At 41.3% G+C, this 18,997-nt stretch overlaps 1 protein-coding gene across 1 annotated transcript; it reads right to left on the reverse strand.

The window, feature by feature from the left end:
* Positions 1-482: 482 nt before the first annotated feature.
* On the reverse strand, positions 483-4,580 carry rpl7l1 (ribosomal protein L7-like 1). The gene is made up of 6 exons (XM_056405358.1): positions 4,433-4,580; positions 3,769-3,877; positions 3,166-3,329; positions 2,541-2,678; positions 2,337-2,446; positions 483-1,257 (listed from the first exon to the last, which is right to left on the reverse strand). Exons 1-6 carry the CDS (start codon positions 4,444-4,446, stop codon positions 1,049-1,051), a joined length of 744 nt encoding a protein of 247 aa, XP_056261333.1. The 5' UTR covers positions 4,447-4,580; the 3' UTR covers positions 483-1,048.
* Between the last annotated feature and the right edge of the window lie 14,417 nt (positions 4,581-18,997).

Genomic DNA, 18,997 nt, shown 5'->3' on the forward strand with positions numbered 1-18,997 from the left:
AATATCTACTCATCAATGTAACCCCATCAGCTCCAACTGAATATGCAGAGCAGTGCAAAAGTTTGAGGCACATATTTAGGGAGATATTTACAAGATCTACGATTCTTGTTTCCTGCTGTATAATAGACACCTGGTTCCGCGGCCCGAATCTGGCCCATATACAGCATGATAGCTCCACATCTGGATCAATTCTGTTGCACATAAAGAAAATGTTCTGGCTGTCAGACAATACAGGAGGATTACAGCCAGAATCTGCCCAAATGTGAAAGTATATGGGCCAGACTCCACTTGGTGCTGTTTTAACAGGCTGGTCGCCAAATATTGATTTGATTCAGGTTTTTACTTTTCACTGCACTTCGTATGAAATAAGTAACAAAAACTCATCATGGCATTTTTATTTTTTAAGTATCCTCACTCACTTTTAAAAGGAGAATGGTCTTCCTCTCATTGTGTATCAAATATTGTAGGTATCACTGCAAAAGTACTGAATATTATTGTTTATTGTAAAAACAAAGTGTACAACAGTCAATCAATCAATCAGTGAATCAGTGTTAAACAGATTTTTTGCCCCTTTTCACATTGAAACCTATTGACTGCAGCAAATGAATTTGCTGTAGATGGGCTGGTGGCTCCTGCACGTAGGACAACTCATCCTAATTAATCAATTTCCTGTCCTTGGATATGTAGAAAGTATTGATCCGTTCCTCTGACAACCTGAGGAATATTACATGTACTAATTAAACATACAGCATTTTCACCATAGAGCTGCTTCCATCTGTCCACTGTCAGGGGCACCACGTTATATATATTTTTTTATAAAACATGAGCACAAAACAAAAACAACATGGTTGAAGAAAAGATTCCACTTTTCTGATATCTCCCAGTGTCCAGAGAATGTAACCAGAGAATGTGTGTACAGGGTGAAGCCCACGAGCTTCTCTGCCAATGAAACAAATTTTAAATATTTTGTTGTCAGTGGCGTTTGCTCCTCAGGAAGTACAGCATCCTGTAAGATGCTGCTGGGTGTCCATCTTGCAAGCGTTTCTCCTCAGTTCAGCTGTCTGATGATAGTGTTAATGTCCGTACCACGAAATCCAGGGTTTCCCAGGTCCTTCAGGAGCCCAGCTTTATCCCTGGCGGCGTGACGAGCCACTGACAGCTTGAAAGGCAGCAGGAAGTTGTTGGTTGCCCTGAAGCCCTTACCGACTGAGTAGATCTCGTGGATCAGGTCCTCCAGACAGATGATGCCGTGTTTACCTGAGGAACAAGAGGGAGGGAGGTAAGTGATGGGATGGATGGCGGCGTGGAAAGATTTTTTGGATCGTTGTGTGACAAAAAAATCCAACACTGTTGAACTGAGCCTTCAATGTGCTCACTCTGAAATGTCCAGGTGTCCAAGTGCCAACACAACAGGCGGAAATATACTACTACTATATATATATATATATATATATATATATATATATATATACTGTAGTCTCTTCAATTTCCGCAGTAAATGACTATCACTTTGGCATGCTGGTTTCACAGTTTACTCAGCGTTATATAAATCCACCACATTAATAGTAATGCGTGGGGCATCCAAGTGGCCCTAAAGATGCTTCAGACAATGAGAGCTTTCTGCTGCTTCCTCCGTTGTTTTCAGTGTAAAAACGACTGCTGCGAGCCCTTTGCTGCCGCTGCTGCCGAGTTCATGATGGTTCAACCTTTTCTACTTTCCACCATGGCTCGTTGTGTGACCGTGGCAACCACAGAAACCACAGCGAGTGAAATGATACAGAAGCCGATTTTACTGGTGGTCTCCCCTGAAATCCTCTCTTTGTTTAGGTGCTTTAATGAGAGATTAACAGTATTACATTACATTGTTTCCAACTTTTCAATCTCGGCATTATAATATGCTGTGGTATTTTATACCTTTACGCCCATACCTTCAACTATGTGAGCACACATTTTGGCTACATCCACACTAATACATTTTAGTTCTAAAACACACATGGTGCCCCTTTTAGTTTGAAAACAGGGTTGTGTTGTAGTCTGGACGGCAGAAACAGACACTTTAGACTTGTAGACACACGCTTGCTTCCTGATTGGCTCTTATCAGCCTCGAGAACCAGTGGTGAATACAACACGGATAATGATTTACAAGCATTACTTTCCTTGTAGTCTTGGCTAGCAGCTGTTGTGCAGTTAAATTTTGCATTTTAACGCTACAACTGCCTTTGCTGTTCCTCAAACTTTCTGCAATTAACCAACTGCAGAAATTTTACATGCACACGTTGGTGGTGTTCCCTGCTATCATTGTGCCGCTGCTCCATCACACTGCTGTAGACACTTACCCATGTGCTGCTCAATGAAGGCGTTGTCTGTGAGTGGGACTCTCCTCCTGCCTATCCTGGTCTGTCCTCTCTTCAGAATGAGCTCACGAACAGACTTCAAGTTGGGAAACCTGTTGGCAAGATTACAAAACCTTTTTAATATGCAACAACACAAATTTAATCTAAAGTTTGATTTACTCAAGCACAACAGTCAGTATCACTCACCCCCAGGCCACATAGGGCTCCACCACCTTCATCATCGCTACGGAGGTCTTGTTGATTTTGACGAAGGCCCCGCTGAAGATCTTCCTCAGCCTCAACATCTGGATCACCTTCATCACTTTGGGGCTGACACCTTTAATCCTTACAGGAAAGGATAAGCAATGTTTATCCAACTGTGACTGTGTGTTTTTAAGCATGTCATTGGTGTAATAAAGCAAAAACATTTCATCTCAGACTTATGAATTGGACCCTGACAAGTTTTAGACCGTGAAGCAGAAAGATGGTTCTTCTTCATTCAGTTTGAAATAAAGAAGCTATGCGCAAGTTTCCTTAAGCACATACATACAAAAAAACAGCAAGGTGTCGCCCAAAGGTTGCTTCCTATTTACTCATTCCACCTGTACTGACTTTACATACATTATGGATAAGTTAAAGGGAGATGTAGATGATCTACGCTGCCTAAAAAGATACCAAGTTTACCATTAATGTTCTTAAGAGTTACTGAACTCCTCTGCACAGATGGAAGTAATCATTTACAACCACTTCCAGCAATTGCTAGCATACCTTTTTACATGACCATTAATATGGAGGGGGAATTTTTATTTCAAAGCTTGTGTCAAATACTCACTCTCTGATGCGGACAACAAAGGCTAGCTTATTCTTAGCAGGAGGCAGAGGGGCAGGCGGCCTGTGCTGTGTTCTGCGGATGCGAGTTTCATCACGATGCTTCTTGTGGCTGGCTTTCAAGAAGTCTTCCAAACGTTTGAATTTCAATGGTTTGCCTTTCGATACCTGGAATGATATTAAAATACAAAAAACACACAGTTTGTTCAGATGGGTAGACTCAAATCCAGTCTTGTCCGTTCAGAGGATATGCGTGATTTAGCAATTCTTTTATTTTTGGTTGAAATGAAAATGGATCACTTCCCCGCATACATTTACCTGCATATTACTATAATAACATTAGTATTGACACACACAACAGATGTGGCAGCTACAAAATGCTCTACAACACTAGATTTTCACATGTGAGTGGTTGAACCATTACAGAAGCTCCTTGCTGTGCAAAACAATCAAACTCAGGTTGTAGCTTTGCTTGAAACGCCTCACCAAGATGCTGGATTGTCTATGTTTGGCATCAAGTCTACATCCAGACCAAATGCATTCTTCTATACTTGACTTTTTTTTTTTTTTTTTTTTAATAAACCAAAGGGAAAACATCGTCACTCACCTTTCTCTTCTCAAGAAGTGCAAGCTTGGCTTGTGTGGCTTTAATGGCCTGGTAAGCTTTCCTCTTCTTCAGTAGATACTCAGGAACTAACTTGATCACCTTTTTTGACCTGGTAACACGAGCATACAAGAACACGGTCAGCTTTTGACAAACACATGAAATAATCAGCAAGTGGCTGCTGTTCATCAAGTTCAACTTACTATCCTAAAATAAACGTTACGACTTCTTGCTCCCATGAAACACGTTAAAGAAAGCTGCCATCTCTGTCCAGAACCAATTAGCTGCATTCAGCTTCAGCTATCCAGTTTACTAACTTTGACGCTGACAGATTTGAGTTCGTACTGCGTGAAAATGTCATTTAATCATAACACATAAAAACATACAGCACATAAGCCGTCTGCTACAGGACTGCCATTTTAATTTCCACATTAATAGTTTCAAATATTTTTCAAAATATCACGCTAGCGGTGTGTCGGTGAAGGTACACTCTGTCCCATGTGAAATTAGGCTCTGTACAATCTCATGTTTCTACCTCTAATCATCTCAATAGCGGTCGAGACCGAATAAATTAAACTTATATTTATTGTTCAGAGTCGAAACAATACAGATGTACGTGAAGAAAGCACGGATGGACTTAGATAAAGGTTTATAAACAAATACATACTCAGCCTCCGCCATGGTGCAATCTGAAGACGTGTCGTCGCTGAGATATGACGTCACGGGTCCTCGTGTTGTGGGCGGTTTCAGGTTGCCACCGGCGCTCAACGTGGGCGACTAAATGGCACCATCTGGTGGCGGTAGCCGAAGGCGGAAGTCTAGAAATCATATTACAGCGGCACATTCGGAATATAAAGAAATATATACTTAATAAAATAAGGATGAGCATTGCAAATTGACGTGTTAGCAAAATGAAATAATAGTATACGACAAACTCATAAAAAAGTATAAAAATAATATTGTCCCCTATAAACAATATCAAGCTCTTAACACGTAAGAGCTTTTGTTAGAACTTCGATGATCTAGAATTCACCATGAGAACGTTCAGTTGTGACATCATCACTGTTGACCTCTGACATCATAACGTCACTGGAACCTGTACTTTCAGAAACTCTTCATTTCCCAACCATTTGCTATTATATGTTAACATATCTCCTGTATATCTTTGTCTCCTCATTATAACGTGAACAATTGTATCCGACGTGTCTTCGGCTCTACAGCAACGTCTATTGTTCAACCTCAGCTGTGAAATACAAACTGCTCTTTGTCACTGTTAAGGCTCTTCTTAGAGTTAAGATGAACCGACAAAGACACCAGGTAAGATTTTCTCTTTTCACCTGGAGAAACACTTATATCTAGGACTGTGCCTCTCTTGTCCAGCCCATGCATCACAATTTGAACAATTTCTCATATCCAGTAAACCACATTAAGAAGTACAGTATTTTGAATATTTTTTGATTGGAAAAACAAATAGAAATGATGATTTGATGATTACAGTCAGTTTCTTGGGCAGAAATGTGCAACTTTTTCTCTTCTTAAATGCCAAAACACATTAGACAGACAGATACACCTGTGTCTCCAATCAATGGATTAAAGATGGAGAAAAGATAAATAACTAACCAAGCACACATGGAAAATTAGGTTCAGTTGTTTATATTGCATTTTAATTTTCAAATTTGAATTTGAAACATTTGAATATTGTCCACTGTACAGCAGGGTATGAGTGTGGAAATTAAACATCAAAACAGCTTTTCCATTTTCATTTTAATACCGTCATAGAGCCTCATTGAATTATTGCATTTTCATTTGAAATTTTCCCTCGAATAAAATGCACACATGTGGAAAATGATAATATTAATGTGGAATTACATTTTCATTTATCATTTGAATATAGTCCCCTGTAGGCTTCCATAGTCTCCTGTGAAAGACCTGATTTAAAACCTTGACCCAAACATTTTCAACAAAATAATCTCCAGTAAAACAAACTTAACTACAAGCAAAATATGAGGAAGCATTTCTAATAATATAAGGTTTTATGAAAATATAAGTCCAACACTTCTATTACACTGTGGTGTCAAAAGGTATTTGGTTTTCATAGGATTTGTATGAATTTGAGTTGTTATCTGTGGTCACATGTTGCTCTCTGTGGAGTCCTGTTCTTAGATTAAAGTAGATTTCAACTGTTTCAATAATTGTACAGATTGTGTTAGACAGTGTTAGTATGTTTGTATGTCTCAGTCCTTCGAGCCACAGCAGTTTGAGCAGCACCATGCAGTGGTACAGGGCCTCAGAGACGCCCTGCTCTCTGCGATCAACCAGATCAAGTCTCTCAAGGAGGAGAACAAGTCTCTGAAGGACAAAAGGGACCTGCAGGAAAACCAACGGAGGCAGGTGGAGAGCCAGCTCCAAGAGGAGCTCCGTCTGAAAGACAAACTCCTCAAAAGGAACATCAAGGAAAGGCAGGAATGCACCGAAGCCCACATTGACATCCTGGCCCCGCTCGCTCAGAAAGAGGCTGAGCTGGAGAGCAGAGAGGCCAGGTGTGGAGCACTGGAGGTGAACCTGCAGGAGCTGGTTCAGAGAGAGGAGGACTGGAGCAGGAGAGTGGAGGAGGCGGAGCTGGAGGAGACACTGGCTCAGAAGAAAAGGGAGGAGAAAACAAGAAAAGAACAAGAACAAAGACGATGAGAAGGTGGAGGAGGAGAGGAAGAAAGAGAAAGAACATCCCTACCCCTCCCCTCCCCACCCCCACTCTCCTTGTGCATTTACTACTTCTTGTAAAGATGTTAATACAGTCCTGTGTGAGTTCGTTACATCTGCCTGTGTTTGTCTTCCTGAATATAGATACAGGATTAGTTATCAAGTGTCAGAGTGTCACAGAGTTTGTTCTACAGGAACAGATCAGATATGATGATGTTGTCTAATGATAATTACAACAGACACCTGAGAAAAATGGTTTCAAAATAAAGCAGGAAACAATATATAGAGTCCAGAAAGTCACTGAGAGGCACGGCGCCATCATCAGAGATCAGAGTCTGTTCATCCCTCTGCATCCTTCGTCTTAGTTTTAACTGGTGTTATTTTAATACAGGTGCTGAATCAAATGTCAATTCAAATCAATGACACAGCAGCTGTGACTGAATCCACATGTGCCGAGTACATCTCATCACTTAGACACGAGGTCCTGCTGCTGCCAGAAGGTGGAGCCGTTCTCCACCAAATAACTCAGACCCTCTGAGCAGCAGAGAGAAATCCACCTGTTTGCTCTCACATGTCACTGGAGAGTTAGGTCATCATAAAAACAAACCTGCTACAACACATACAATCCCAGCTCACGTTGGGCGAGGGCGGGCTACACTCCGGACAGCTCGCCAGTCTATCACAGGGCTGACATATAGAGACGAACAACAGTCTTTGGACGACGGAGGACGGAACATGCAAACTCCATATGGGCCGGCAGGTTCAAACCCAGAAGCTTCTTGCTGTGAGGCGACAATGCTCACCACTGATCCACCATGCATGCTTCAACCTTTTGCACAGATTTTTTCCAACATCAATTCACACTCAGTATCCCATAATGACAGAGAAAAGACACAAAAACAAAAACAGAATCTTAGAAGTTTTAGCAAATTCATTTGAAAAGGAAAAACTCTTAATCTCACTTACTTGAAATTTCCTCCTAATTCTCTTGATCGTCTTTGAGATGTTTCTACTCCTGTGGTGAATTCAACATGACTGGACGTGATTTGGAAAGACACACCCTCGTCTATAGCCTGTAAGATCTCACAGCTGAAAACGCACATCAGAGCAAAAACCAAGCCAATGAGGTGGAAGGAGCTGCCTGTAGAGCGCCGAGAGCAGACAGGCTAATGTTCATCACTTTAAAGTGAAACTGCTTCACTCTGACATTCTCATCCACAGATGTTATAAGAAAACACCATTGCATACTGAATCAAACAGGGTAAATCAGGATGTAGCAGCTCTCACAGTATATGTGATGGTGACCGGAGGTGGTAGAGTTCTCTCACCTGGCAGAAGGGGTCTGAGTTATTTATCAGAAAACAGCTCCATCTTCTGGCTGCAGGACCTCGTGTCTAAACGATGGGGATGGATCCGGCTCTTGTTTCACTTTGCTCGCATCAGATGAGATGTTTTAAATGGGATTCAGTCACAGCTGCTGATTTTGTGTCAAGGATTTGAGCGACAGCAGATGTTGTAGACTCAGGACCTAAAGAAGCCAAGACAGTCTGACAAACTGTCTTGGCTTTGTCGTTGTGATGGTGAGCTGTACTGTACAATGTGTGACCATGTTGAGACTCTCATATCCTTTCATGTCTTTGGCTGCAACAACACACACGTGTAACTACAATGACTCCTTCAGCGTTGCTCTAACTTTTCTCTTTCTTGAAGTTTAAGATCAATAAATTCAGTCACAAGATTCCCTTGTGTATGTTCAATAATTCATATCACTACCATGGTAATGTATTATTATAATTATATAAAAAAAATATAATGTAACAATGTAATGCAACATGCTTACTTTTAAAATGAAAAAATAATCAAGGGCCTGTGAAGAAATTAGAAAGCTCTACCGGACACGAGGAGCTGCACTCCCTCAGTCTTTTGGGATCGAATGCAATAACATGATCAAACGAACCGGAGGATGAACAAACGGAGAGCTGAGATGTAACACTTGGACTAATGAAGTATCAATACCATCCTGAAAATCAGGCTGAAGTGTGTCGAATTTTATGCACTTTTGTCATACTGTTTTCATTTTCATATTTATTGTTGTAGTAATAGTAGAGACGGACCGCTGCTGCTTTCCATTGTGACTTAATATGCATTCAGTGCTTTTGCATTCGTGTTGTGGCTTCTGCCTTGAGTTGATCCGTCTGGGCCACCGTAGATAACACTTGCATGGGTCATTTCCTATGGCACTTACAAACATTTCATTTTAGTTTGGAGTTTGGATGACAGTTGAAAACAAGGTAATGGGAGTGAAATCAATGAGCTAAAAGAGGCTAAAAGGCTCTGCAGCGTGTCTCAGCTGCAGAGTTGGTGATGATTGTCGGTGGGTTCGTCACTATGAGTGACACCTTTCACATTACACACGTCATTTCATCCTTTGTTATTAAGATATTTACTAGTGCAGCTTTAAAAACATACAAGAACTCACAATGACTGAGTGGCGGGAAGAATTCAGAGGACAAACCCTGTCAAGTGTTTTTTTTTTGTTTACATAAAGTACAGTATAAATCGACCTCTGTCATCACACACGCTCCAGATAGACCAAGTGAACGGGACGTGTTGAGGCGGCTCTGCCAAAAAAATTGAATCATATCCCATTACCCTCTGAGGACAAGGGAGCTGCCCTCAGTGAACTGTCCATTTGTTCCCATGGCAATACACATCTGTGCACATCACATCACATAGAACACACACACACACACACACACACAGAGGGGAAACGACTGATAAACTAGTCTTTGCTGCACAAACTCTGAGATAACTTTGTTGTTGAATTAATAAAGCCAATTTATTCCACAAAGGTCAGCGCAAGTCTCATTATGCAGCACAATAATCACTTCAGTCAGACATCAAAGAGACGCTACGCTACCACTGCTGCTGCCGCTGCTGCTGAGGTTTTCCTCTGACTGTGTTTGTGCTTTATCAAAAACATTCAGGTTTTAGGTCTGTGAATATACAGAGAGAGAGAGAGAGAGAGAGGGAGGGAGACTGGAAAAATAGTTTTACATGGGAAAATAACCCTAATAAACTCTTTAATGATACAGCAGGTCATATACATATTAATCTGAACATGTGAACATTGTAATCCAGTTTGGCAAAACATTCATAATGAACCACAGATCTGTAAATCTTGGTTTATGCCAAATATAAATCAAGGAAATTGTTTGTATCATTATTATATTAAATCCCTCTTTTTTTGTCTTTGTTTCACATTCATAGATTCACTCCTACTCAAGCAGACATTCATCTGACCTTCATCCTCCCACACATCTTGCAAGAGGTCAGTTTTTGATCAAATAAAGAACAAATAATTACATCTTCCTTTATGTCCTAAAGAGCACAATGAACAAAAAAATGCATATTAATTATCATTATTATTTGTGTATAATTTGATTAATTTTAGCCTCTGGAAATAAATAAAATTAAAAACTCAAACACAAACCCTGTTGTTTCCTTTGCAAAAGATATCTAGGACTAATTGAATGTGTATTCAATGTCCTGCTGATATGTACCTTGTAATTGCAGCATCCTGGGCTCAGATATGACTAGGAACCTCCATGCATGTTGTGCGCTTGTCTCACTTCTTTCTCTCCACTATACTAACTAATGAAAAAAAACATTTTGAGAAGTAAAGACAAGAGAAGAGTGAGGTAAACAGCGGCAGCAAAAGTATACCTGCAGTTTTCTCTAATTAGCAGTTGATTTCACATTCAACATATTTTTCTCTTCACTTTCTCTTATTGAAAGCACATGTTGCACATTTGTCTGTTGTCAGTCAAAAAGGAAACAATCTCATCAGAGTCTCTGCACAAAATGAAAAACAGATGATCTTTTCCATTTGTTCGGCAGTGAGATGAGTCAGGAGGCAGAATGAGGCCAGCTCAGCGTTCATCTCAATGATGTGTGTATACTGCAACGCAGTGACAGCAGGTACAGTGTACTGTGTACAACTGCACACACACCAGTATACACACAGGCTCACCTCACTCACATGCACTTGCCCACACAGCAGACTCAGTCAGGCACAATCAGCCTGCTCGTCACTTGTGCCTTTTGATGGCTGGATATATAAGGTGTCAGTGTGGCGGATCGCACTGAATAATTTCACAGGAATGATTCGTAAAATAATGAGGTGTTTGATCGACACGTTCTTTACACAAGATGCAGAAGCACCTTCGATGTGACCTGATGTTCCTGTTTTTTATGCAGGGATCTGAACTAACAGCTGTGTAAGCAAGAAACTAACACATGGAAACTCTCTATGATGGAGATCAGGGAGTAATAATAATATTTTGATCTGTACTGATCTCTGCTGGAAAACTTAATTTTCACAGAGAAAATAAAACACAAACAACACTTAGAGCTTGTGATGCGATCACTTTGTGAAGGTGTCTTAAAGTGCATGAATTGCAAAAGTAATAGGCGGAAAATGTTTATGTATAATATATAAAGTGAGATTTCTGTGACTTTTTCGATTATAAAGCAAATCTAGGTTCTACATTGATACTTTGAAAGAAACTGAGCCTTAAAACGAACCATCAGGACTTCTGTAACTTTGTGATGTCACAACAAAGCAGTCACCACTCTCAGCCATGCCCCAAGCCCCGCCCACCTGGACCCACCATTCAAACTTACAGGATTTGGTTTCTGAAATCTGTTATATTTTTATTTGATCACTCAGAAAACAGTCAGCCAATCAGAAGAGAGGCTCAGAGCCTCCTCTCTTCTAGGAATAAGCGTTAAGTAAAGATAAACCAGATTAAGTTAAGCTTGTTTTAAAAGGAGCCATTTATAAGTTTTGCGATTGCTATATAGCCAACGTTAGCGTAAAGTCATTTTCTTGCCAAGAGCTTCAGACAACATTGTGTTTATAATACAAGAAGTGATAATACGTCCTCTGAGCAGTGCTACTTCTTCAGGGCAGACTGGAGGCTACAGTGACTCGGTATCGGAAAGTGACGAGATGGGCCGACCGGGCCGGGGCAAGCTGGTTAGCATGCTAACTTCAATAGAAGAAAAACAGTGGTAGAAAAGAAAGCAAAACAAGAGGGTTTCTTTCCACTTCTGGGGACAGCTATTGGTAAGTAAAGGAATGAAGTTTGATGCTGAACTCACGACTTTTCTTCTGGACTGGTAAATAAACAGCTGTTAATGCTAATGTTAGCAATAGAAAAACTTACAAATAGCTTCTTCAAGGTTGGGGAAAGATTGTAGTCTGGTTTAATACAGAAAAAGTTAACTGTCAGTCACAATGTGTTTATTTACATTTAACAAAAACCACCTTCTTTCTCTGGCGTTTCCTTCGAAATGTATTTGCTGTTGCCCTTAAGTTGTTTACAAACATAATTTCTAAGAGACATGGTTGGTAATCAAAATACCCTCTCTGATACCATCTGTCAGTAGTTGTGCTAAAATGGCCATGCAGAAAAACTATTACCATGGTGCCCCTGCAGTCTCAGTATTACCACGGTTAACCTGGGAGGAGACAGAGCATCGGGGGGCCTGACGTGGGGATGAGCCATTAGCCTGCAGGGAACAATCGAAGCCTTCCTTTAAATAGACAATGGTTGATTTGACTCGGCCGGTAAAGCCGGCGCAGGGAGGAATAGGTGCTGGGAATGGCCACACTTGCATGAGCATCATTACAGTCTACATCTGTCCAATAGAAACCTCATCACAGAAACACTTTTAACAGCAGGCTGAGAAACCTTGAAGGCTTTCAGTTGCAGCTGCAGTTGAAAGACGTAATGCTGTTGTCTGTTTAAAGAGAGAAGCCAAATGTCAATGTTCTTTCTTTACAAATAAGAATTGATTTTAAAAAGAGAGAAGTGCTGGGAGTTCCTATAGACCCTATAATATGGGCCCATTGAATCCACTTTAGCTCAAGTCTTGTCATCAATAAGCACTTGGTGCATCCATCCCTCTTACAGCGGCCGTTTATTGACAGTCAAGCTTTTGGGAGACACCGCTAATGACGGCCCCTCCATAAAAATGCCATCTGATCACTATTAGCTTTGATCTAATGGCATCGGGCCATTGTTAACAAACGCTTCGACTGGAAGCTTGCCATACAAAATAAATGGCCATCTGCTGTGGGTAGAGTGGCTGTAAACAGCTTCAGATGGCTGTGCGGAGAGAAGTGAAGGCATTCATCATCAGCGCTGTCTGCTTGTCTTCCTCTCTCTGTCGCTCCTCCCTCTGTTCTTTCCCCTTAGTCTTTTCTCTTCTATAGCTTTGCAGCTATCTTTCTTTTCTTTTGGCTCCATCCAGAGATTTAGTGATGGATTAAACCAAAAGTACATGTTTTAGCTTCGTTTTAACATCTATCTTGGTTAACAAACAAAAATAAGGATAGAATTTTAAGCCATACGTCACTGAGCTGAGCCAAAATTCTGTTATTTACCACAAATTAAATAATAAAGCTGATGTTATTCTATATTTCTCTCATCTTTCTTACTTATCTGACACTTAGCTCCAAGCTCATTAGTCCTTAACAAAGATTTAACTACATAAGTTATTTAATAACGGTCATGTAATGTGGATTGTGTGTACTGATGTACATTTACTGTTGTTTCTTGCCGGGAGCAGATGATTGTCGCTTGACAAGAGCGTTGGCCATCGTTGCATTTACAAGACAAGAGGTTATAATACGCCCTCTGAGCGGCGCTACATCTACAGGGCAGATTGGAGTCTACAGTGAGTCACTATCGTGGGCTAGCTGGTTAGCATGCTAACTTCAACAGAAGAAAAGACGTGATAAAGTCAAGAGTTAACATTGGCGTTGCTTTTCATCACTGGAGACAGCTACCTGTGAGTGAAGGATTGAAGTTTGATGCTGAACTTGTAAACAGCTTTTAATGCTAACATTAGCTATGTAGCAATAGCAAAACTTACAGTTAGCACCTTTATTATATATAGTATAAATAAAGGTACTTTATTGGTGGTGTTTCTATTTGGCCAGCTGTATACCCTTCACAATATAATTTACAGATTAACATTTTATAAGCAAAAGAAATGATGAGCAAATAAAACACGATGCACTGCTACAGATTACAATGCACACGACTATATAAGATATTTAAATTAGCTCTGCTCCAACCTGACCAACTATAATGATAAAATGCTGCTGATTAATCATGTATCAGTAATTATAATTCAATAATATAATATATAGCAGTGTTACAGTCACAGGAGGCACTTGTCTGAATTATGAGTAGCCTGTTTCTATGTTTGATAAATTTACATGGTGCTAACATTTTCAGTGCACAGCTTTTGCTTGTAACGGTGTATATCTATATGTTGTTGTATGTTGCTGCAACTTCCTGGATCTAAAGGCGTCTTCCAGCTCTGATCAGTGTTTACATTGCTATTCAATGTTACGTCCGTCTCATTGTTTCGTTCTGGAGATGCTTGTCCTTCCAGCTCCTTAAGACAAACTCTCGGTTTTTCCCGTCCACATGTCCACATATAGGTGTGATGTAACATATTGTCATCTGCCCAAGTTCAAGAGGGTCTGCAAGGACTCTGTGTCTACACACTGTTCTCTTGTTCAGGCAGATGTACAGATAAACAAAGCAGTGCTTCTTGTTGTCAGGAGGTCCACTTCATATTTTCTAGTGTGCATGTGTGGAACGTGTCCTCGTACCCTCAACCCCTGATTAGTAGTAGTATGAAATTCAAGTGAGTCATCTTTTCCCGGAGTTTGTCCTTCAGGCAGCGCTTGTCCTCGGGCTTGGTGCAGATTTAACAGGGGACTTATGTTGCCTTTGGGGAGGCTGAAGTCAGGGAACAAAAGTCTCCTGTTTGCAGGAAATGCACAGATTACTTTACTTCCAACAGCAGAACGCTGAATGTGGGATTGACTCAAAATAAACCGCAGTGTGTGTATGTGTGTTTGTACTTAAATTGCTTTTGGCCATGCGGCATGTTGGGTGTATGGTGGTCCACAAAAATACTGGATGTATTGCCATTAAATTTAGACATTCATTGTCACCAGAGGATGAAACCTAATGACTTTGGTAATCCTCTGACTTCTCCTCTAACCCCACATGATTTTCAGGTAGCACCATTATATGATATTTCTGAGCAGAACACCAGATCTCCCTCTTCAAAAGAAACATCTCTGCCCCTGAAATGCTTCAATGCCATTACTTAACTACTTGTCATTTAAAACTAAATTCTGCAAGTTGTATGTATGTTAAACTCATGCAATAATATCTCCATATCCATTAGAAACAAACATATGATGTTTTGTCTTGTTGTTGGGCATCATTCATGTGCACACACACACACACACACACACACACACACACACACACACACACACACACACACAGAAGCTGCTCTCCCGTCCCTAATACTTTCTGCAGGGGCACCAACTGCATGCGGCCTCCAAGTGGACTCCAAAAAGACTTGAGAGTAGTGTGATAAGAGCAACTACATGTCCGTGGTGTCCGCAGTTGTCTGTCTGTGTGTGTGTTCACTGGGGAGTATAATTGAGGCTTCACCTCTCTGTCTCACTTCTTATCTACTCCCCGTCTCCCTCCCTATCTCTGCGAAGGCTGGCTGATGACACTCTTCCAGATGGCTTGCCCACTGTGTGTGTATATGTGTGTGTGTGTGTGTGTGTGTGTGTGTGTGCTGGCAAGGTTTGAAAAAGGATCTTTCATCTCCCTCTTGCTCTGACAAAAGAATCAGTCCAGTCAGCACAGCTGTCTATCTGCCGCCTCTTTTCCCCGGCACGTCTCCATTAATCCCGATGTCGTGCTGCACCGTTTTGGCCCGTGCTCTCCTCCACTGCTCCATTTATTCTTGCTTTCTTAATCTATCAGTCTTTCGCACTGTTTATTCCTCTCCGTCCTCTTAAAGTCTCATTCTCCCACTGTTTCGTCTTTCACTCTGATCCCTTTCTTTCTCCTCCCACTCCCTCTCTCGCCTGCTCTCTTGCCTCCTAATCTCCACCCTTCTGCTCCATCATTGTTCTCCCAATTTCTTCTCCCTTTTTCTTTCTCTTTCCATCTTTCTTTCTCCTTCTCCTTGTCGGAGTCTCTCTGTTTTTGCCTCATCTCCTCCTCTCTCTCTCTCTCTCTCCTCTCCATTCTCCTTTCTTCATTGCTGTGTAACAGACAGTGACATGTTTGGCAGCTCTCTGCTCTCTCCTCTCATAAGGAATTACTGTACTGACCCACTTCCACATGCAGCTGCTGCCACACAGCAGTGGAATAATGTGGATCACTAAGTGCCACAGAGAAAGACGGGCAAACTACCTGCACATACAGTACTATCTGAAAATATCACATCTTTTTAAAAAAACATTTTTTTTTAAATTGAATCCATAAATCTTACTAACGAATGGTCCTGATGGTTTTCCTAGAGCAGTGCTTAACAGAATCTCCGTGCAGACACATACTGAACAGGCATTCAATTATTAAATTATATCTATTTTATTATAGATATTATTGATGTTATCACAGCTGTAATGCTTGGTCGTTAGTACTACAGATCCCACTGTGAATCAACAGTTCACTCTGCAGATCTCTGCACCTTTACGTTGCTTTAAGTTTGTAACTTTGTTATGTTTTAGTCCGGATTGAGCCGCATGTTGACAATTTGACATTAGTCTGGATTTTTTTTGGTTCTTTGAATCTGGTTTAAAATAAATATGAAGATGTTGAAAGAGCAACAAGTCCCAAGCCTGCAAACAGTTTTAGGAACTGTGAGCAAAATAAAATCATGTTTTGAGATTTTTGGTAAACCTTCATTTTCATTGCAGGTTCATGAATATCACTGAAAAGATCTGGAACGCCCATCGGAGACAATCTCAGTCATACACCAAACATCTCTGGCAGTTTAAACACATTAACTGATAATATAAAATGTTTAACAGTGATGAAATTGTGGAAAAATTGTGGAGAATAATGTAGAATAAAATGAAACTTTGTTGTTCAGTGATGTTAAACCATACTGAAGGAAGCAGCCAACTTTCATTCTTTTCCTCTGGGGTCTCTGTGATGTGTAATGATAGAAAGTCATGAGGCCTTTATTAAAGCAAAAAGGCCCAAGAGATGTTGTTAGGCACGACACGACAGAGTTGTTAAAACCCACTTAGTTGCTCCAAAAACCTAAACCCTGGCCTCATGTGGCTAATTACAAAACATACCTGAGAATGTTTCATAAAATAAACACAAGGCATCAAAAAATGCAATAATTTATTAATAACAAGTAATAATTCTTCCGTCAACAATGTACATTTAGCAGGACCGTTGCCAAGCAACACACAGACTTAGTGGTACAGCGGTGTTTTACTCTTACTTCCCTCGTCATAGGCCGGGCGATGATTCACATGTATGACATGACACGAGTTCTCTGGCCTCTACAGTGGCGCCAGATTGTCTCGGTGCCAGCGGCTTTACAAATATGTGGCAACGTGGAGCCAAGAGGTTCACCTGCATGGGCTCAACAGAATCTGACATTTTGAAACTGTATGTTTGGGGCAGTGATACGGACACAGGTGTGTGTTTTTTAAAGTATGCGACAACGGCTTTCGAAAGCAGCTCAGCCAGCCGTAATAACGCACAGGAACTATCCGTTTTAGAAATCATTACACGCCACTCTGCACCACGTCATGATGTCACCCTCATCCAATCAGCTGGATGTTTATTTTAATAGATTTCAACAGAACATTTAGCCCATAAGATACACAGATATCTAACATATTGCTAATTTCTACTTTCCCACATTGTCTTTTAGCAGCAGAGGACCATAACACTTCAGAGTTTACTGTGTTTACTTTCTCACTTTTACTGAAACATATTTCTTCACAACAAAAAGGCATTTCCCGCTCCCAATGTTTTCTCTCAACACTATGTTTTCACTACTTCACATCGCCGTCCTTTTTCATCCGCTGTCACATATTAAGTCGATTTGAAAACTCTCCCCGACCAAGTCGCTTTGGTGTTACAGTGCGTTCATGCATACGGATACAAAGGGGTTGGAATCTGTGGTTCTGCGGGCGTGTCGTGGTGAGTGAGTAGTTTACATACTCTGCTCCTACTTGACAGTTTAAGTTGGTTTTTCGGGGCGTTTTGTAGAGACAGAGGAAACAGAGAGAGAGAGAGAGAGAGAGAGAGAGAGAGAGAGAGAGTGCAGGGGAAGGACATGCAGTTAATGATCTGTCCGGCCCGGAGACGAACCTGGGACACGCTGCTCGGGGTTTGTCAGTGAGGCACAGGGCGGCCAAACCAGGTCTCATTCACGCTGTCCCAGCTTTTTGAATCTGAATGTGTGAATGTGTTAGAGGCGAACTGAGGCTCTGGCACCTCTCTCAGGTGTGACAGGTATGTGCCGGAGCAGTCCCCCCTCGTGTGTCTACTTCATACGACAACACGCTATGGGTGCTAGACCCACCACCTCTCGTGCGTGTGGGCATGTCCCACAGCTGCCGTCCTGAGCGGAAGTTGTGAGTGTGTGTTGTGGTGCATCATGAGCACATATCAGAGAAAAGCTAGATTCTCGATAGTTTCCAGGGGACACTAAAGAATGACGAACCCGGCTGACACACGCACTTGTTGTTCAGCGCTTTGTGACTTATGAAGATAAAAGCAGTAAACAACAAATGTGCGTGGAAGGTTAATAATACACCCATGCCAGTGCGTTGTGTTGTGAGTTTCTGCAGCACGTGTGTTGTCAGAATTGAAGTTGAATGAAGATATTTTCTGAATTTGCTTGTGTTTTGTCTGTTTGCATGTGTTTTCTTAAGGGCCGCTATATGAAAGGAAAACCAGCTTCTTTATTAACAGTTAAGCCCAATGCATTTTGTAGTAAAGATGCAAATACAACATTATCCCACAGAAAGTATGAAGTTGGTACAAAGGAAACTAATCCCAACCTTGGTCTGTTTAACAGAAATGAACAGTACAAAGGGAGATAACCGTGCACACTAAGGAACCAAAGCATTCTCCTCCAAAGCTCAGTAAATGCTACGCTAACTGGCTGCTGGTTGTTGCTCCATATTGAGAATACAGATATGAGAGTGGTATCAATCTTCTCCTCTAAAGTGATTAAGAGTATTTTCCAAAATGTTGATTCATTCCTTTAAACCCATCGTCTTTTTATAGACTCAGTTTGCAAGAATGTCCTCACTCTGAATCTCCAAATGGCTCTCAAGAGGACAGAATCAAAGCAACACACACACACACACACACACACACACACACACACACGCACACACACACACGCACACACACACACACACTAGACCTGGCAGTGTAACATGGATCGGTGCCATAATCTGTGGATGCCACATTTCTCTGGGCTCTGTGACATTGCAGAACTTGCAGCTCTGGGAGTTTCACACCCTGCCTTCACTGTCTGCTGAGGCTGTGCCCCCACACCACCACCACCACCACCACCGCCACCACCACCAGCACCACCCTGGCCAGTGTTGTATAGCTGCTTTCATGTCAGGTTTGACAGCCTGCTT

This window comes from Seriola aureovittata, chromosome 19 (genome assembly GCF_021018895.1).
Source record: "Seriola aureovittata isolate HTS-2021-v1 ecotype China chromosome 19, ASM2101889v1, whole genome shotgun sequence".
Classification (NCBI taxonomy): domain Eukaryota; kingdom Metazoa; phylum Chordata; class Actinopteri; order Carangiformes; family Carangidae; genus Seriola; species Seriola aureovittata.